This window comes from Coregonus lavaretus (assembly GCF_964263955.1).
Source record: "Coregonus lavaretus genome assembly, chromosome: 36".
NCBI classification, from domain to species: Eukaryota; Metazoa; Chordata; class Actinopteri; order Salmoniformes; family Salmonidae; genus Coregonus; species Coregonus lavaretus.
This window is the reverse complement of record NC_140023.1, coordinates 30,571,105-30,593,005: the sequence shown is the minus strand read 5'-3', so window position 1 is coordinate 30,593,005 and position 21,901 is coordinate 30,571,105. Positions and strand designations below refer to the sequence as shown.

The 21,901-nt window shown below is 41.0% G+C and overlaps 1 protein-coding gene across 1 annotated transcript in view; it reads right to left on the bottom strand.

Moving 5' to 3' along the window:
- LOC311110740 (leucine-rich glioma-inactivated protein 1-like) overlaps positions 1 to 19,763 on the bottom strand; it is a gene marked incomplete at its 5' end in the record, with an annotated part of 56,353 nt that extends 36,590 nt beyond the window's left edge. Inside the window, 4 exons of the mRNA XM_084153299.1 lie at positions 16,412 to 16,483; positions 16,691 to 16,762; positions 19,267 to 19,338; positions 19,576 to 19,763. Coding sequence (XP_084009425.1) covers positions 16,412 to 16,483; positions 16,691 to 16,762; positions 19,267 to 19,338; positions 19,576 to 19,763 — 404 coding nt within the window. The remainder of the gene's footprint in view (positions 1 to 16,411; positions 16,484 to 16,690; positions 16,763 to 19,266; positions 19,339 to 19,575) is intronic.
- Between the last annotated feature and the right edge of the window lie 2,138 nt (positions 19,764 to 21,901).

Sequence of the window (21,901 nt, the reverse complement as noted above, 5' to 3'; positions counted from 1 at the left end):
CCTGCACAAGGCTGGGATGGGCTACATAACAATAGGCAAGCAGCTTGGTGAGAAGGCAACAACTGTTGGCGCAATTATTAGAAAATGGAAGAAGTTCAAGATGACGGTCAATCACCATCGGTCTGGGGCTCCATGCAAGATCTCACCTCGTGGGGCATCAATGATCATGAGGAAGGTGAGGGATCAGCCCAGGACTACACGGCAGGACCTGGTCAATGACCTGAAGAGAGCTGGGACCACAGTCTCAAAGAAAACCATTAGTAACACACTACGCCGTCATGGATTAAAATCCTGCAGCGCACGCAAGGTCCCCCTGCTCAAGCCAGCACATGTCCAGGCCCATCTGAAGTTTGCCAATGACCATCTGGATGATCCAGAGGAGGAATGGGAGAAGGTCATGTGGTCTGATGAGACAAAAATAGAGCTTTTTGGTCTAAACTCCACTCACCGTGTTTGGAGGAAGAAGAAGGATGAGTACAACCCCAAGAACACCATCCCAAGCATGGAGGTGGAAACATCATTCTTTTGGGATGCTTTTTCTGCAAAGGGGACAGGATGACTGCAACGTATTGAGGGGAGGATGAATGGGGCCATGTATCGCAAGATCTTGGCCAACAACCTCCTTCCCCAGTAAGAGCATTGAAGATGGGTTGTGGCTGGGTCTTCCAGCATGACAATGACCCGAAACACACAGCCAGGGCAACTAAGGAGTGGCTCCGTAAGAAGCATCTCAAGGTCCTGGAGTGGCCTAGCCAGTCTCCAGACCTGAACCCAATAGAAAATCTTTGGAGGGAGCTGAATGTCTGTATTGTCCAGCGACAGCCCCGAAACCTGAAGGGTCTGGAGAAGGTCTGTATGGAGGAAAAGCCAAAATCCCTGCTGCAGTGTGTGCAAACCTGGTCAAGACCTACAGGAAACGTATGATCTCTGTAATTGCAAACAAAGGTTTCTGTACCAAATATTAAGTTCTGCTTTTCTGATGTATCAAATAGTTATGTCATGCAATAAAATGCAAATTAATTACTTGAAAATCATACAATGTGATTTTCTGGATTTTTGTCTTAGATTCCGTCTCTCACAGTTGAAGTGTTCCTATGATAAAAATTACAGACCTCTACATGCTTTGTAAGTAGGAAAACCTGCAAAATTGGCAGTGTATCAAATACTTGTTCTCTCCACTGTATATATAAACCCCAGTCGTACTTTATCAAATGCCTTTTCGAAGTCTGCTATGAATATCAGGCCTGGTTTCCCAGATTTTCCATAGTGTTCTATTGTTTCCAATACTTGCCTTATATTATCTCCAATGTATCTTCCATGTAAAAAACCTGTCTGATTAGAATGAATAATATCCGACAATACCTTTTTAATTCTATGCGCTATACATTTTGCTAGAATTTTTGCATCACAACACTGAAGTTTAAGGGGCCTCCAATTTTTTTTTATGGACTGGATCTTTATATTTTCCACTTGTATCCTGTTTCAGTAATAATGAGATCAGAACTTCTTCTTGAGTGTCAGATAATCTACCATTTACTTAGGAGTGGTTAAAACATGCTAATAATGGTCCTTTTAGTATATCAAAAAAGGTTTGGGATACCTCAACTTGCAAAATCGGCAGTGTATCAAATACTTGTTCTCCCCACTGTATATATATATATATATATATATATATATATATATATATATATATATATATATATATATATATATATATATATATATATATATATAAAGGGCATTCGGAAAGTGTTCAGACCCCTTGACATTTTCCACATTTTACTACGTTACAGCCTTATTCTAAATTTGATTAAATAAAAACAAATTCTTCATTAATCTACACAAAATACACCATAATGACAAAGTGAAAACAGGTTTTTAGAAATGTTTGCAAATTTATTACAAAAAAAACAGAAATACCTTACCTATATAAGTATTCAGACCCTTTGCTATGAGACTCGAAATTGAGCTCAGGTGCATCCTGTTTCCAGTGATTATCCTTGAGATGTTTCTACAACTTGATTGGAGTCCACCTGTGGTGAATTCAATTGATTGGACATGATTTGGGAAGGCACACACCTGTCTATATAAGGTCCCACAGTTGACAGTGCATGTCAGAGCAAACATTTTTTTTATATATATATATATATATATATATATATATATATTACAGCACTGTTGGAGCTAGAAACACAAGCATTTTGCTCCACCCGCAATAACATCTGCTAAGCAGGTGTATGTGACCAATAACATTTGATTTGATTTTGATTTGACAAGTCTCTCAGTCCCTGCCGCTGAAAGAAATCCCAACAGCATGATGCTTCACCGTAGGGATGGTGCCAAGTTTCCTCCAGACGTGACGCTTGTCATTCAGGCCAAAGAGTTCAATCTTGGTTTCAACCGACCAGAGAATCTTGTTTCTCATGGTCTGAGAGTCCTTTAGGTGCCCTTTGGCAAACTCCAAGCGAGTTGTCATGTGCCTTTTAATGCGGAGTGGCTTCCGTCTGGCCACTCATTTATTTTTATTTTTTTAACATTTTCAATTTTTTTGTCATTTAGCAGACGCTCTTATCCAGAGTGAGTTATCTTTTTTTTTTTTTTTTTTTTTTTTTATATACTGGCCCCCCGTGGGAATCGAACCCACAACCCTGGCGTTGCAAACGCCATGCTCTACCAACTGAGCTACATCCCTGCAGGCCATTCCCTCCCCTTCCCTGGACGAAGCTGGGCCAATTGTGCACCGCCCCATGGGTCTCCCGGTCGCGGCCGGCTACGACAGAGCCTGGATTCGAACCAGGATCTCTAGTGGCACAGCTAGCACTGCGATGCAGTGCCTTAGACCACTGCGCCACTCTACCATAAAGGCCTGATTGGGAGTGCTGCAGAGATCGTTGTCCTTCTGGAAGGTTCTCCCATTTCCACAGAGGAACTCTCGAGCTCTGTCAGAGTGACCATCGGGTTCTTGGTCACCTTCCTGACCAAAGCCCTTTCCCCCCGATGGCTAAATTTCGCCGGGCGGCTAGCTCTAGGAAGAGTCTTGGTTGTTCCAAACTTTTTCCATTTAAGAATGATGGAGGCCACTGTGTTCTTGGGGAACTCCAATGCTGCAGAAATGTTTTGGTACCCTTCCCCAGATCTGTGCCTCGACACAATCCTGTCTCGGAGCTCTACGGACAATTCCTTCGACCTCATGGCTTGGTTTTCACTCTGACATGCACTGTCAACTGTGGGACCTCATGTCCAATCAATTAAATTTACCACAGGTGGACTCCAATCAAGTTGTAGAAACATCTCAAGAATGATCAATGGAAACAGGATGCACCTGAGCTTGATTTCGCGTCTCATAGCAAAGTGTCTGAATACTTATGTAAGTACGGTATTTCTGTTTTTTTATTTTTTTAATATTTGAAAACATTTCAAAAAACCTGTTTTCGCTTTGTCATTATGAGGTATTGTGTGTAGATTGCTGATATATATATATTTTTAATCATTTTAGAATAAGGCTGTAACGTAACAAAATGTGGAAAAAGTCAAGGAGTCTGAATACTTTCCCATGGCACTGTAGGTGTGTCCAAATTTTTGACTGGTACTGTATATATAAAACAGGAAAATCATTTTCTTCCTGCACTGGGACATTAATATATTTCAAGTTTGAATAAGTAGAGTGAAATACCTTTCTTGCTAGCTCTAAACCCAACAATGCAGTAAAATATATCAATGTAGTACTAAAAATAACATAAGGTAGGCCAAAAAAACACAATAAATAAAAATAAGTAATAAGAAGAACACGAGAAGTAAGTAAGCTATATACAGGGTCAGTTCGAATACCTTATTTACAATGTGCAGGGATACTGTAGTGATAGAGGTAGATACAGTGTATGTACAGTATAGGGGTAAGGTGAAAAGGTCTCAGCATATATGATGATTGTATGTAGACTCAGTATACGTGTGTTCATGTTATGTGTGTGTGAGCAAATGAAGTGAGTGTTTGGAATGGGTCTAGGATGATGGAGTTGATGTGTGCAATAACCAGCCTTTCAACGCACTTCATGATTACATTTTTACATATTTAGCAGACGCTCTTATACAGAGCGACTTACAGTTAGTGCATAATTTTTTTAAAATATACTGGCCCCCCATGGGAATCGAACCCACAACCCTGGCGTTGCAAACGCCATGCTCTACCAACTGAGCTACATCCCTGCCGGCCATTCCCTCCCCTACCCTGGACGACGCTGGGCCAATTGTGCACCGCCCCATGGATCTCCCGGTCGCGGCCGGCTACAACAGAGCCTGGATTCGAACCAGGATCTCTAGTGGCACAGCTACCACTGCGCCACTCGGGAGATGATGTGATTCCTGATGTGAGTGCTACAGTGCGGTAGTCATTGTGGAATGAATCCTTAGAGCTCCTGAGAACCTGAATGATGGTGGTCATCTTAAGACGTGGGGATTACAGATTGGGACAAGGAGAGGTTGAAAATGACTGTGAATATGCCTGACTGCTGTACTGCGCATGCTCTGAGAACGCGCCCTGGAATACCGTCTGGCCCAGCTGCCTTGCGAGTGTTGACGTGATTAAAGACCTTACTCACATCAGCCTCGGAGAGCGAGATCACTGTGGGGACAACGTCGTCAATGCATTTCCTAAGGAAGCCGGTGACGGAGGTGGTTAGCTCGTCGATGTTATCGGCGGAGTATAGGAATATATTCCAATCAGCACTAGCAAAGCAGTCCTGTAGCATAATCTCTGATTCATATGACCATTTCTCAACTGAGTGAGTCACGGGTACTTCCTGTTTGAGCTTCTGCTTGTAAACAGGAAGCAGGTGTATGGAGTCATGATCTGATTTGCCGAATGGGGGACGAGGGAGGGCCTTGTATGCTTGCTTGTGAGTAGAGTAACATTGGTCAAGGACTTTATCGCCCCTAGTGGCAAAGGAGACATGTTGATTGAAGTTAGGCATCACATGTCTTAATGACGTGGAATTAAAATCGCCAGCCACAAGGAAACAGTCAGTGGTGGAGAACCCCAGTGTTGGTGTTAGTAACCAGAGTTGAGTGTGATTGTGTCATTTTTACTCTGTGTAGAGTAAAACACTCAAAACCATGCCCACCATTATCATATTTCCCAGCATGCTCTATTGCAGGTTGATTTTCAGAATTGTTTGTTTCAATATCTGTGTTTATGCATGTACATTGATTGGTTGATTAATCTTATGCTACACAAATAACATTATTTTCTAAACTAATCCAATCTGTTAGTAGTTGGATTTATTTCACCTGAGTTGGTTGTTCCAGTTTAGATGATTTAGGTACTCTCATTATTCAATCTTCCCTACCCTGGCAGTCATTCTGAATGCAGGTTGGGGGTAATCAAAAGTTCAAATTGTTGGATATCCTCACTGGCTGGATTCCAATAGGAATTACACATTACTTTGCATGCTAGTATAATGTCACTTGCAGGCCTGATCTGGCCTGAAAACCAGGGGTTTCAGACCACTGTGTTAGGGTATAGCTGTATTGTATAGTTGTGTTCTTAAAGTACTACAGCGTACACATTAAATGAAAGTATTTGCATAAAAGGCATCAGTCGTCAGTGTGTTTACACTACTCTTCATTTAGTTATGTAACTATTTAAAAATTCAATATCGAAATCATGCAAATTTGTTAATGTTTTACCGTGCTTTCTAGGTTAAATCCTTAAGAGTCTATTGACGCACAGTGTGTCAATCTAAGTAACATTATAAAAAATCCCCATCAAAATCTGTCAGTTTAAACTAGCGATATCAGTTTTTTTGCATGGGCTGCATCTCAATCCTCCATGTTGGCTGTCCGCATCTGCAGTGGAAGGTGGCCAAGCTACACCTGTGTTTGTCAGACCATGAGCCATACCGAAAATCGGTCTTCTCACAAAAACATCTGTACCGTCCAAACGGTTTGACCTACAAACTATTCAACTCAATGGAAACAGGAGACGCTCACGAACACGATGGTGTTCTCCGTTTTGCTCTATGACCCCCACAAATGTCACGGGACTGAAGTTGGTAATGCTGATGTGCCAATTTTTGTCTGTAGCGTTTGAACCGTTTAAGCTACAAACTAATATGACCCCACTATTGAAAGGGGTGACTCTCCCTTTTGTTCTACGGCCCCCACAAGTGTCACGGGACTCGTCTGAATGTGGCCGATACAAATGGATGGAAGTATGGAGGTAGTTTTGTGCCAACAACAATTAGGTATTCAATATGTGTCCAAAAAAACTAAAGTATTTAATGCGCTTTCTTATATCTTCTAGATATAGGACAGGCACTTCAAAACCTTATTTCTTATGATTAATTGTTTTACTGTCTTTTTTGCCATTATGAATGTGTTATCCAATGATAGATTAGTAATAATAATATGCCATTTAGCAGACGCTTTTATCCAAAGCGACTTACAGTCATGCGTGCATACATTTTTTTTTGTGTATGGGTGGTCCCGGGGATCGAACCCACTACCTTGGCGTTACAAGCGCCGTGCTCTACCAGCTGAGCTACAGAGGACCACAGTCTAGCCAGCTATCTAAACCATTGATTTTGTTAGTCATTCTCACTCAGATATCATGGCATAAGTCATGGCAAAATGAGTGGAATTGCATGAAATTCACTTTAAAACTTTTTCTCTCCACTGTCAAGACGGGGGGGACAATTTTTTTTAACCAAATGTTGCTTAGGGCCCCCAAAAGGCTAGATGATGTCAATGATGGTTCCTATTGTATGTATTCATAGTCCTCCACTCGCTCTATCATCTGGCCATTGATCTCCAGCGCAGGGATGATAGGTTGGTCTCTCCTGAAGTCAATGACCAGGTCTTTGGTTTTGGTTGCGTTGAGGTCCAGGCAGTGCTTAATTTGTAAATTGGGGGGTGCCGGAACAAAAAGTTAGCGTGAGAGGAGGGTGACCTGGGGGGCTCTGAGGTACCGGAACTCATGAAAAAAAAATCACGTTCATAATAAAGCATTGCATGCATAGCATCACATTTGCGTAGTGGCATAGAGCAGTAGAGTAGAGGCACTTACAGAAGTTGCACACATGGGGACCATTTTTGTAGCCTAGGGTCTGGGAAAAATGTGACCTTTTATAAACCCATTTCATGTAATTCTACCTAATTTTACTTGACTGGAAACTTTAGCAGAATCATTTTATTACCGCACAAATTATCGAAATGACAGGCTACTTTGACACTGACAAACCGAGAATCTGAGATCAATAAAACGACCTTGTCTTGAATCTATCAATAGCCTAGGCCTATGTATGCGGAGATACACATATTGTACAATATGAGGAGAAAATTATAGTCCTAAAAAAGCTTTCCAGTTTTACTGACTCACTCACCGGTGATGGCCGTTGGGCTTGTGCCAAAAGCCTATCTTTCTCTTGTTTTACTTTGAAAAACAATGCTGTTCGGTCAATAGGCCTATTTGGAAGTTGATAAAATATTTTGCTTGCCGACAGACAGATTAGGGTTTTCTCTTTTCAGCAGAAGCCATTTGCTTTCCAACCTGTGTTTTCTCCTGATTGTATTTGAAATATTGCCTGTTTTGGCTGCATGCTGTTCACTGACAGATTTGTTCCCGACTGTAGGCTATGTTTATTGATCCTCTGTGGCTAAATTATAGGCCTACTCCTGGTGTAGTATTCAGAATAATGTAAGCTCTTTCTGAACAGACAGCAGTAATTCTATAACTTTGGCAAATGTATTTCAATTAATCAGGGGTGCTGCAGCACCTCCAGCACCGTTCCCGCAGCTTTGATCAGGAAATAAATTATGAAGTGAAATGCTGGAGAGATGATAGTTGCAGGCTCATGTCTATAAGAGCAAAGAGAGAGAGAGAGAGAGAGAGAGAGAGAGACATAGAAAGTGAATCTCATTCTAGTTCTGTGATAGATACAGGCTTGCTTCTCTCTCTCTCACCACAGCAACGGCCATTTTTCATGCCACGAGAGGTAGGCTACCGGATACTGGCAAATAGGTTCCAGAAAGAAACAGTCACAAACTGAAAGGTGCCGGATCCTGTTCCATTGGGATCTGGCTCAAATTAAGCACTGGGTCCAGGTAGTTCTGGCTACACCAGAGTGAAACCTGTCGATTTCGGCACCACACTGAGTTTCCTGTGTCCATAATTATTGTGTCATCCAATTATTTAATGTACATCATCTCTGTGTCTGAGCTCAGACAGTCGTCAGTGTACAGGGTGAATAACACAGGGTTCTGGACAATCTGCAGTGACCATTGAATCTGACCAGCTGGTGTCTATTTGTCAGAAAGGAGAGGCCCCATAGAATCTGATTTGGATTGACATTCATGTTCTGGAGTTTTGACCCATTAAGAGCGGCTGTCCTGTATTGAAGGCACTAGATAAATCTACTAATACCATCCTGACATTTGTTTTGGGCTTCTCCAGGTGTGTGTCGGCACTGCCCAGTAGGGACTGCATCATCAACACCCCTGTGCTGCTTGTAGGCAAACCAGAGTGGGTCTGAATAAGACCATACCTCCTTTTGTAGCTGGGGGAAAATCAGCCGTTCAAAGCTCTTCATCACTAAAGATGTTAAAGCTACAGGGTGGTAGTCATTGTTGCAGGTGGGGTTTCTCTTTTTAGGTAATGGGCATATGATGGAAGTTTTCCATATTGCTGGGATGGAATGTTCTGCCAGAGTGTGGTTAAAGAGCTCACAGAAAACACCTAACAGTTGCTTATGGCACACTTGGAGGCAACCATGAATGTTGTCTGGTACAGGTGCTTTGTTTTGATTTGTCCATTTAAATATAACCTCCTCATATTTTGGTTGCAGCTGAACATTTGTTACAATGAGTGACATGTTAGATAGATCAGAGATCAGCTGCTCACTCTCCATTGTAGTCATGTTGGTCAAATCTACAATAACAACTGTTAAGAGTCTCTGCAAAGTTAACACAGTCTTTTGCTTTGGAGCAGGGGACAGTTTGGGTGTTATTAAGGCCTGCCAGTGTTTTCACACCCCTCCAAGTATCTCTGACTTTACCCCCTGAAACAGCCTTTCCATCTTCCCGTTGTAGTTTGGTGCGATAGGCTGGGATTAAATGCAGTATATTGTATTATGATCTGTGGGTCTAAGGTGTGTGTTTTTTTTTTGCTTTGTATGCATTTTTACATTGCCATAGGGTTGTTCTACAGTATATGAATTCAATCACTTTCTGACTGCACCCCCTTTGATTTGATCAAAACCTTCCATACATGTTTGCCGATGGTAGAAGTGGTCAGAAAGTGACTTTCTGGACCTGAATGCCAAAACAATGAGGAGAGAGGTGCTCAAAGTTATTTTTTGCATACCCTACCATGAGACATCCATGTATTCATCACAGAAAAAGATACAAATTGAGATTGATATTATTTGAAAGCTTTAAAATATGGTTGTCAAAATATGGTATATTTTAATGCAACAAAAACAATAACGTCAATTATCTAAAATCCTGTAAACTCATGTTGTAGCTCAGTCCCTATTTTACATAATGTGAGGTGTTTGTGTTGTGCCCGTCATTGGTTGAGACACAGCATACTCTTGAATACAGGGTGGGTGTCATTCATTTAAATCATAGAAGTAGAATTCATAGAATGGACCTATCCCTTCAGACCACTTCAATTTACTGTAGCTGGTACACCATTGAAATTGAATATAAACTTTTAACTTCAAAGTGTGGACCTCCAACCATATTTGTGTTACCATTTGAAAGCTGACATTTTAATTGTAAACACATTTTAGTACATTGATCAGACAAAACATGACACCCACCCTGCATTTAAGAGTATGATGTGTTTGAACAGATGGTGGGCACAACACAAACACCTCATATGATGTAAAATATGGTTTATAGCGATATGTTTTTGTGGTTGGGGGGGGGGGGGGGGGGTTGGGTGTACATGGCTCTTCCCGCTGCTTTTGATGTGCCAATCCAGTCTGATTGGTGTTCCAAAGCCATCTATAGACTTCGGAATCAGCGATTTAATTGTCCAGCCAAGTCTCAGTAAGGCATAACAGACTCGCCTCCTTATAGGCCCATTGATTTTGTATGTTTGTATGTAGTTCATCCAGTTTATTGCGCAAGGATAGGACAATAGCCAGCATGATAGAGGGGAGAGGCGGGCATGCCTGCTTACCAGCAAGTTTCTTGAGCCTCTGCTTCACTCCCCCTCTCCTCCCTTGCTTCCTCCTAGGCTATCCTAGCCAAACATGGGCTTGATCGTATAGCTTCAGTGTCTTGTATATGTCCAGCATTCCCTCCAGTCCTGGTGATGGAGACTACTGTTGATGTCTCAGACGAAGCAGGCTCTCCTGTGTGTAGCGCCGTCTAGTTGCATCAAATGTAATAAATCTATAGATGTATATTGGTGCTTTTGTGCAAGCTACCATCAACGCAGACTCAACATTTAGGTGAATTTTCCAACTAAAAGTTATAGCTTGCCTACTAGCCTGGAGGAGGAAATTATTATCCTTAAAAAAAAAGCTGTGCACTCACTGGGAATAGCTGACACACTCCGTTCCAAAACCATGCTCCACAAGCTACTCCATTGGTAAAACTGTGATGTTTGCTCAATATCGAGTTGAGAAATAATATTGATCGCTACAGACAGGCCTATCTTTCTGTTCTCTGACAGCTGCAACAACTGTCAGCTGTTTGATAGACTGTGTGTGATACCCAAACTGTACACTGTAAAACTTTTCCCTGTAAATTTACATCATTATACTGCCAGCGGAGTTGACAGCTAAATACTGTAATGTTGCTTTACAGCAGGGATGCTGTAAAATTGACAGTAAGAAAAACAGTGCCGTATTATACAATACAGCATTATACTGTACAGTAAATGAGCCTACTGTAATCATTACAGCAACACAGCCGTATTATATAATTACAGTAATTTGCTGGCAACTCTAAATAATGCTCTAAATTTACAGTACAGCATGTTACTGTATTCAGTTTTACAGTACCAATACTCTTACTAAAATATCTTTATGGTAATTGTAATAAATTAATGAATAAATGAATTCATTAATTGTATTTTACTGTATTTTACTATAATTGCATGGGATTGGTGCAAGCAGGTTGGCTGCTAGGTAATGTGTTTTCATATTACAGCATATCAAATATTCATGATTCACTTTCTCTTCCAAAAATATGGTAGGGTACTGTATTCTTTGGGGCTAAATTACAGTACTATTTGAAATACAGTACTTATTATTACAGTACTGTTAAACCAACATTTCATTGGAATTGCCGGTTTAATTTACCAGTTATGTCTAAAATCACCCAGAGTGCATTGCGATTTATGGCAATTTACTGAAAATAATTAATATGGTACATTGCTGTTAGTTATATTGTATAATACTGTAAAAAGAACAAGATGTTTGAATACTGCCGCAATAGAAATAAAAAAAATGTTGCGTCGGTAATATGGGTCATTACTGAACAAAAATATAAACGCAACATGCAACAATTTCAAAGATTTTACTGAGTTACAGTTCATATAAGGAAATCAGTCAATTGAAATAAATTAATTAGGCCCTAGTCTATGAATTGCACGACTGGGAATACAGATATGCATCTGTTGGTCACAAATACCTTTTTTCTTTTTTAAGTAGGGGCATGGATCAGAAAACCAGTCAGTATCTGGTGTGACCACCATTTGCATCATCCAGTGTGACACCTCCTTGATCAGGCTGTTGATTGTGGCCTGTGGAATGTTGTCCCACTCCTCTTCAATGGCTGTGCGAAGTTGCTAGATATTGGCGGGAACTGGAACACGCTGTCGTACATGTCGATCCAGAGCATCCCAAACAGGCTCAATAGGTGACCTGTCTGGTAAGTATGCAGCTTCCAGGAATTGTGTACAGATCTTTGCGACATGGGGCCGTGCAATATCATGCTAAAAGGTGATGGTGGAGGATGAATGTCACGACAATGGGCCTCAGGATCTCGACACTGTATCTCTGTGCATTCAAATTGCAGTCAGCATACCAATTGCACGCTCCCACAAAACTTGAGACATCTGTGGCATTGTGTTGTGTGACAAAACTGCACATTATAGAGTGGCCTTTTAATTTCCCCAGCACAAGGTGCACCTGTGTAATGATCATGCTGTTTAATCAGCGTCTTGATATGCCACACCTGCCAGGTGGATGGATTATCTTGGCAAAGGAGAAATGCTCACTAACAGGGATGTAAGCAAATTTGTGCATAACATTTTATATAAATAATATTTTCTGTGAGTACGGAACTTTTCTGGGATCTTTTATTTAATCTCATGAAACATGGGACCAACACTTTACATGTTGAATTTATATTTTTGTTCAGTGTTTTTTGAACTGTTTGGGCTAGAGGCAAGCCATTGTCTCTATAGTAATGGTGCAAACAATGGTCACAAATCTCTGGTCAGTTTATTCACATTGGCTCCCACAGGCCGCGGTACAGCGAAGCTTAAACATTAAAACAATTATTTTCTTAGTGATTTTTTTATTCAATTTGTATTTCATTTTTAAAGTCTGAGCTTCATGCGTCTCACCCGACAGCATGAGGTTGACGCCTGAAATTGTATATTTTAATCTACAGTAGTCACAAGCTACCCGGACTATTTGCATTGCCCCCCCACCCCAACCCCCTCTTTTACGCTGCTGCTACTCTGTTTATTATTCATGCATAGTCACTTTAACTCTACCCACATGTACATACAGTTAGGGAAAAAAAGTATTTGATCCCCTGCTGATTTTGTACGTTTGCCCACTGACAAAGACATGATCAGTCTATAATTTTAATGTTAGGTTTATTTGAACAGTGAGAGACAGAATAACAACAACAAAATCCAGAAAAACGCATGTCAAAAATGTTATGAATTGATTTGCATTTTAATGAGGGAAATAAGTATTTGACCCCTCTGCAAAATATTACTTAGTCCTTGGTGGCAAAACCCTTGTTGGCAATCACAGAGGTCAGATGTTTCTTGTAGTTGGCCACCAGGTTTGCACACATCTCAGGAGGGATTTTGTCCCACTCCTCTTTGCAGATCTTCTCCAAGTCATTAAGGTTTCAAGGCTGACGTTTGGCAACTCGAACCTTCAGCTACCTCCACATATTTTCTATGGGATTAAGGTCTGGAGACTGGCTAGGCCACTCCAGAACCTTAATTTGCTTCTTCTTGAGCCACTCCTTTGTTGCCTTGGCCGTGTGTTTTGGGTCATTGTCATGCTGGAATACCCATCCACTACCCATTTTCAGTGCCCTGGCTGAGGGAAGGAGGTTCTCACCCAAGATTTGACGGTACATGGCCCCGTCCATCGTCCCTTTGATGCGGTGAAGTTGTCCTGTCCCCTTAGTAGAAAAACACCCCCAAAGCATAATGTTTCCACCTCCATGTTTGACGGTGGGGATGGTGTTCTTGGGGTCATAGGCAGCATTCCTCCTCCACCAAACACGGCGAGTTGAGTTGATGCCAAAGAGCTCGATTTTGGTCTCATCTGACCACAACACTTTCACCCAGTTCTCCTCTGAATCATTTAGATTCATTGGCAAACTTCAGATTGGCCAGTATATGTGCTTTCTTGAGCAGGGGGACCTTGTGGGCGCTGCAGGATTTCAGTCCTTCACGGCGTAGTGTGTTACCAATTGTTTTCTTGGTGACTATGGTTCCAGCTGCCTTGAGATCATTGACAAGATCCTCCCGTGTAGTTCTGGGCTGATTCCTCACTTTTCTCATGATCATTGCAACTCCACGAGGTGAGAACTTGCATGGAGCCCCAGGCCGAGGGAGATTGACAGTTCTTTTGTGTTTCTTCCATTTGCGAATAATCGCACCAACTATTGTGACCTTCTCACCAAGCTGCTTGGCGATGGTCTTGTAGCCCATTCCAGCCTTGTGTAGGTCTACAATCTTGTCCCTAACATCCTTGGAGAGCTCTTTGGTCTTGGCCATGGTGGAGAGTTTGGAATCTGATTGATTGATTGCTTCTGTGGACAGGTGTCTTTTATACAGGTAACAAGCTGAGATTAGGTGCTCCTAATCTCAGCTCATTACCTGTACAAAAGACACCTGGGAGCCAGAAATCTTTCTGATTGAGAGGGGGTCAAATACTTACTTCCCTCATTAAAATGCAAATCAATTAATAACATTTTTGACATTCGTTTTTCTGGATTTTTTTGTTGTTATTCTGTCTCTCACTGTTCAAATAAACCTACCATAAAAATTATAGACTGATCATGTCTTTGTCAGTGGGCAAACGTACAAAATCAGCAGGTGATCAAATACTTTTTTCCCTCACTGTATTACCTCAATTACCTCGACTAACCGGTGCCCCCGCACATTGACTCTGTACCGTACCCCCTGTATATAACCTCCCTACTGTTATTTTATTTTAATGCTGCTCTTTAATTATTTCCTTTTTAAATTTTTTTATTAAAAACTGCATTGTTGGTTAAGGGCTTGTGAGTAAACATTTCACTGTAATGTCTACACATGTTGTATTCGGCGCATGTGGCAAATTAAATTTTTATTTGATTCGATTACTGTATATACAGGGCAATCGGAAAGTATTGAGAGCCCTTGACATTTTCCACATTTTGTTACGTTACAGCCTTATTTTTAAATGGATAAAATGTTATTTTTTCATAATCAATCTACACACAATACCCCATTATGACAAATCAAAAACAGGTTTTTAGAATTTTTAGCAAATTTATAAAATAAAATAAAAACTGAAATATCAAATTTACATAAATATTCAGACACTTTACTCAGTACATTGTGGAAGCACCTTTGGCAGCGATTACAGCCTTGAGTCTTCTTGGGTATGACGTTACATTCTTGGCACACCTGTATTTGGGGAGTTTCTCACATTCTTCTCTGCAGATCCTTTCAAGCTCTGTCAGGTTGGATGGGGGGGCGTCACTGCACAGCTATTTCCAGGTCTCTCCAGAGATGTTCGATCAGGTTCAAGTCCGGGCTCTGGCTGGGCCACTCAAGGACATTCAGAGACTTGTCAGGAAGCCACTCCTGTGTTGTCTTGGCTGTGTGCTTAGGGTCGTTGTCCTGTTGGAAGGTGAACTTTCGCCTCAGTCTGAGGTCCTGAGCACTCTGGAGCAGGTTGTCATCAAGGATCTCTCTGTACTTTGCTCCGTTCATCTTTCCCTCGATCTTGACTAGTCTCCCAGTTCCTGCTGCTGAAAAACATTCCCACAGCATGATGCTGCCACCACCATGCTTCACCGTAGGGATGATGCCAGGTTTCCTAAAGACATGACACTTGGCATTCAGGCCAAAGAGTTCAATCTTGGTTTCATCAGACCAGAGAATCTTGTTTCTCATGGTCTGAGTCCTTTACGTTTCTGGCCACTATACCATAAAGGCCTGATTGGTGGAGTGCTGCAGAGATCGTTGTCCTTTTGGAAGGTTCTCCCATCTCCACAGAGGAACTCTGGAGCTCTTTCAGAGTGACCATCGGGTTCTTGGTCACCTCCCGGGCCAAGGCCCTTCTCCCCCGATTGCTCAGTTTGACCGGGCGGCCAGCTTTAGGAAGAGTCTTGGTGGTTCCAAACTTCTTCAGTTTTTAAGAATGCTGGAGGCCATTGTGTTCTTGGGGACTGTCAATGCTGCAGAAATGTTTGGTACCCTTCCCCAGATCTGTGCCTCGACACAATTCTGTCTCGGAGTGCTTGAGATGTTTCTAAGTTGTAGAAATATCTCAAGGAGGATCAATGGAAACAGGATGCACCTGAGCTCAATTTCGAGTGTCATAGCAAAGTGTCTGAATGTTTATGTAAATAAGGTATTTCTGTTTTTAAAAAATATATACATTTGCTAAAATTTATAATTATGGGGTATTGTGTGTACATTGATGAGGAAAATGTTTTATTTCATCAATTTTAGAATGAGGCTCTAACGTAAGTCAAGGGGTCTGAATACTTTCCGAATCCACTGTAAATACAGTATTTTAGAGTAATTTTTACAGGAAACTACCAATTATAGTTAATAACAGTATTTTTCAGCATTTTACCCATAATGCAGTGCAATCTACAGCATTAATTCTGTAAAACACATTTAAGGTACTGTGCATTCTACAGTGATTTACTGTTGAAATTACAGAAAAGTCTTACAGTGTAGTTGGGCTTCCAGACTCTGTAGGGCAGGCTATGCGCGTATGATTAGCAAATAATATACATGATCCTATATGGCTAAACTATGGTCTTCTAGTATGTTAAGTTACTTTTATTTATTTATGCCACGAGACGTACTGGATCCGTCCAAATAGGTTCTGGAACGCAGGCTGTCAAAACGGAGATGTGCCGGATCCTGTTCCGGCAGAATCCGGCTCAAATTAAGTACTGAGTCAAGGGATATACTTACAAATGCACTAAGGTTTTCAGCCCCTGGAAAGCATATGGCGATATTGACTTGATTTGGTTGTTCTCGATGAAACTGAAAAAGGTAAATACATTTGATGTGTAAATTCAATACAACTCATATGAAGTAGCTTAGAAAATGAATAAAAGACCCAAAGGTGTTGATAAAGATCAAACTGTTGTCCAAACCTACTGTTAGGGGTATATTATTCATTATTCATTATTTTAAATAAAATTCAGACTCATTTTGTGATGATATAACACAGAAAAGCAATTTACTTACAGGTACTCCAGATGGGGAAGACCCAGGAAAGCATCCTCGTTTATAGAGTCAAAAGTGTTGGCTGTGAACAGGCTGGGGAAACAAATGGGATGTTCAAACACGGTAAAAAAATACATTAGCATGTGCACAAGGGGTGTTACACTGTCATTGTTCACAAAAAATCGCTACAGTATTTAAGGACAAGTAATCTGGTCATAACAAGGTAAAGAGGTGGACAACCAATAGTCAGCTCAAGAGCCTTATATTTGGATATCTATAAGGCTATGGTCAGACCTTTCTGACAATCAAAAGGGGGAAAGAGCATTATCCCCCATCCCTCTTTCTAGACTGACATTTTGACACAAATTCACAATAAATTTAGATACAGTGCATTAGGAAAGTATTCAGACCCCTTCCTTTTTTTCACATTCTGTTACGTTACAGCCTTATTCTAAAATGAATTAAATAAATAAAAATCCTCATCAATCTACACACAATACCCCATAATGACAAAGCGAAAACAGGTTTTTTGAAATGTTTGCAAATGTATTAAAAACAGAAAACAGAAATACCTTATTTACATAAGTATTCAGACCCTTTGCTATGAGACTCGAAATTGAGATCAGGTGCATCCTGTTTTCACTGATCATACTTGAGACGTTTCTACAACTTGATTGGAGTCCATCTGTGGTAAATGCAATTGATTGGACATGATTTGGAAAGGCACACCTGTCTATATAAGGTCCCACAGTTGACAGTGCTTGTCAGAGCAAAACCAAGCCATGAGGTCGAAGGAATTGTCCGTAGAGCTCCGAGACAGGATTGTGTCGAGGCACAGATCTGGGGAAGGGTACCAAAACATTGAAGGTCCCCAAGAACACAGAGGCATCCATCATTCTTAAATGGAAGAAGTTTGGAATCACCAAGACTCTTCCTAGACAAACTGTGCAATCGGGGGAGAAGGGAGGTGACCAAGAACCCGATGGTCACTCTGAAAGAGCTCCAGAGTTCCTCTGTGGAGATGGAATAACCTTCCAGAAGGACAACCATCTCTGCAGCACTCCACCAATCAATCCTTTATGGTATAGTGGCCAGACGGAAGCCATTCCTCAGTAAAAGGCACATGACAGCCCGCTTGGAGTTTGCCAAAAGGCACCTAAAGGACTCTCAGACCATGAGAAACAAAATTCTCTGGTCTGATGAAACCAAGATTGAACTCTTTGGCCTGAATGCCAAGCGTCACATATGGAGGAAACCTGGCACCATCCCTATGGTGAAGCATGGTGGTGGCAGCATTACGCTGTGGGGATGTTTTTCAGTGGCAGGGACTGGGAGACTAGTCAGGATCGAGGGAAAGATGAACGGAGCAAAGTACAGAGAGATCCTTGATGAAAAGCTGCTCCAGAGTGCTCAGGACCTCAGACTGGGGTGAAAGTTCATCTTCCAACAGGACAACGACCCTAAGCACACAGCCAAGACAACGCGGGAGTGACTTCGGGACAAGTCTCTGAATGTCCTTGAGTGGCCCAGCCAGAGCCTGGACTTGAACCCGATCTAACATCTCTGGAGAGACCTGAAAATAGCTGTGCAGCGACGCTCCCCATCCAACCTGGTAGAGCTTGAGAGGATCTGCAGAGAAGAATGGGATAAACTCCCCAAATACAGGAGTGCCAAGCTTGTAGCGTCATACCCAAGAAGACGCGATGCTGTACTCACTTCAAAAGGTACTTCAAGAAAGTACTGAGTAAACGTTCTGAATACTTATGTAAATGTGATGCTTCCATTTTTATTTTAAATAAATCTGCAAACATTTCTAAAAACCAGTTTTTGCCTTGTCAGTATGGGGTATTGTGTGTAGATTGATGAAGAAAAAAATCTGTTCATTCAATTTTAGAATAAGGCTGTAAGGTAACAAAATGTTTAAGTCAAGGGGTCAGAATCCTTTCCGAATGCACGTTATGTAATGAACAATTTTGTTTTGTAAAAACGTACCTGCCTAAGCCTCTCCAGTAGTGATTGATATATAGGCTATGTATGAGATGGATAGTTGTGTACTGGGGGCATGATGACTGAGTCAATTCCACCCTATGAGACAAGGCTGAGTGATGGGGATTCCCTTTTCCAAAGAGGGATTCCCCCTTAGTCTATAGGCTACCAGGATACCAAAATAAACACAGTCTAACACAATAGGGGCATTTCCCGTGAAATAACATGATCTGTTATGTGTTTCATTATAAATATTTTGAAAGCAAACATAGGCTATTCTAATCTAAAACCCATTTGTCAATGACAATATTGGCAACAATAACTGAGTCATCTGAAAATCCACTGGGAGAATTTTCATGACGCTTATACAGAAAGAGGTATTGTAGTGAATAGCCCGACCAAACGTCACGCACGGTATTCTATTTAACAGTCCAACGCTGCATATTCCCCAAACACGCAACGGACCATCGCCAAACATTCACTAGGACTAGATGAGGAGACCCAATGATCGCACAGCTTTTGTCTATTAAAACATGGCGATGATCACCTCACAGGAGACTGACACATTGTAACAAAGCGTTAAGAACAAAAAGCACCGGAGAGAATCTCACAGGAGATGCAGAGCGGGCGTGTGGATGAAGCTTTCTTTAGGGATTTCACTGAATCCGGATTTGACGAATGATCTGTTGGGAAACCACACAAGCAGAGAATTTCATAACACTCGAATAGCCGACGTCTAGAAACAGCGTCTCTTCATACCAAATATTTAGGTGACATGTTTATCCCTGCAGTCATACATTACCAGCATTAATAAAACAAAAAATAACATAACTTGTATTATAATATGTGATATAATTCATTGTAATTTCAGGGATTGTCTTGAACATGGATCAATCATAATAACATGCATATAGACTTACAGTGACATGACATCCGTGGGAAAGCTGCGAGGAATCAGTCTTGCGCTTTCACATAAAGCATTATCTTTGGTACATGTACATGAAGCGGGACAACGGGGCGTTCTCGCTCGCTTGCTGACCACTACAAGTAAAAAACATGCAAGCAAAAGTAAGACGAATCCTTTGGAAATGTTGCGTGCATATCCCATCCTCTCGAACCGCAATGGGCACGACCTGTGCGCCGAATATTCCTGTTCATAAACCAGGGTCTCTGTTTTTAGTCACGCTATCTGTTCTTAGAGGCCAAGCGAGCCTTTATTTTTTCAATCTTCTTGTTTATGCTCTCAAGTGTCGCTGCCTTGAACGTAATTTCATCCGCACTGCCCGACGTCAAATGGGAAAGAGAGGTAGAGAATGTAATCACAACATACGCGCTGATTAAAATACCAGTTGGCACCGTAACAAAAATGCGGTCTGGAGGCAGGTGGGTAGCGGAGCAAGAGACAACCCAGTAAGAAAAAGGATGTTGAAAATACATATTTTTGACGTTTTTTCCAGACGTTGACATCGGGTGCACTTTTAGGTGCTGAATGAGAGGGGAAAAATACATATTTTCCGGATGTAAAAACGACACCTTTCATGGGCAAATTTCAAGTACAAATTTGATCGATGCAGACCAGATCCAAATCTGAACGAATCATAGATGTCTAGGCTATGTTTCACAAGTATGATCACTGTACAGTACGGCATAGTTTAGTACAGTATAGCACAGTAGAGTACAGTATATCTAATTCAGTAGAGTACAGTACAGTTTAGTTCAGTAGTAGAGTACATTAGAGTAAAGAAGGGTACAATACAGTACACTATATTTTACTTTACTCTACTGTGCTCTACTGTATTGTACTGTACACTACTGTACTGTACTCTACTTTTATTTACTGTACTGTACTGTAATTACTGTACTCTGCTATGCTCTACTGTACTGTATTGTGATGTACTGTGCTGTCCAAACTTGTGACCAGAACAAATCTGAACCAATTATAGATGTCTATGTTTGGGCCAAATCAAGTCCAGACCAGACCAAATCTGATCTAATTATAGACGTCTATGATTGGGCCAAATATAGGCCTGGACCGGACGTCTGTGGACTTAAAAAATCAGGCTGGACAAAATCTGAACCAAACATAGACGTCTATCAAGGCTGGTCCGGACTGCAACAAAAATGCTTAGTGGGAAGGGAGCATTGCTGTCCAAAACCACACCTTTATTTAGCAAAAACAATTTTCAGGCTCCAACAGCCTACCGTTTCTCTTGATAGCTTAATATATAGTCAGTCCATCATAGGCTAGTCTGTATCGTAATCCGTGAATCAGTAGAAATGATATAGAACCCCTTGTGAGCTAGAATATGTTCTCCATTGCACAGATACACGCTGTCATCCTATGCGGAGGACAGACAGTGGCAGGGAAACCCACGTTTTTTAGATGTGCTAGATCATCATCTAATTGACTCTCATTTGAAATATCTGAGGGGGCTTGTAATGATATTCCTTTAATTTAACTTGTATTGCCTCTGCATATGCTAGAATGCTCCATGGGAGAAGTGGTATCCCACTGACATATTGGCAGCTCTCTTTCTGTTGTCTTTGAATAGCAATTTCAATGCATTGGATTAACCCCAAAACAAAGGATAGGCCAGTGTATTTGTATTTGCATTAGTGTCTATGTTCATATCCAGACCATGCTTACCCAGTGAGCAAAATAACATTGAAAATACGTATTTAGAGTTATTTTCCAGACGTTGAAATTAGGTTCATCTTCGTTCTGGACTACGAAAAAATGTATTTTCCAGATGATGAGAATACTTAAAAAATACATATTTTCCGGATGTTGAAAATACGTAATTTACAGACATTGAAAAATATGTGTTTTATGGGTGTTAAAAATACATATTTCACGGATGTTGAAAATACTTATTTTCTGGTCATTGTTTCTATTGCCAAATTTCAACCGTACTTACATTCACTTATATCTACATGTCAATGAAAAAAGCATATCACATTCAACCATTTTTATTCCAATTAAAATATGAAAATGGAGCAAACTAAAGATCCCAGTATAGAATATTTATTATTCCTTCCACCTGTCACATGCACTTACTGTATGTAAGCCTTTTCAAAAGCTTTAGAACAGGCAGTGATCATGTTCAAAGCTTCCAGACCAACAGAAAGAAAATACAGAACACTTCAAATACAATAACATTCTCAGTAACGGTCACAGAAACGTTTTTCTTGCTATATCTGTGATATGTGGTTGGTTATCTACCTTAGTTCATTTTACTGACTGTA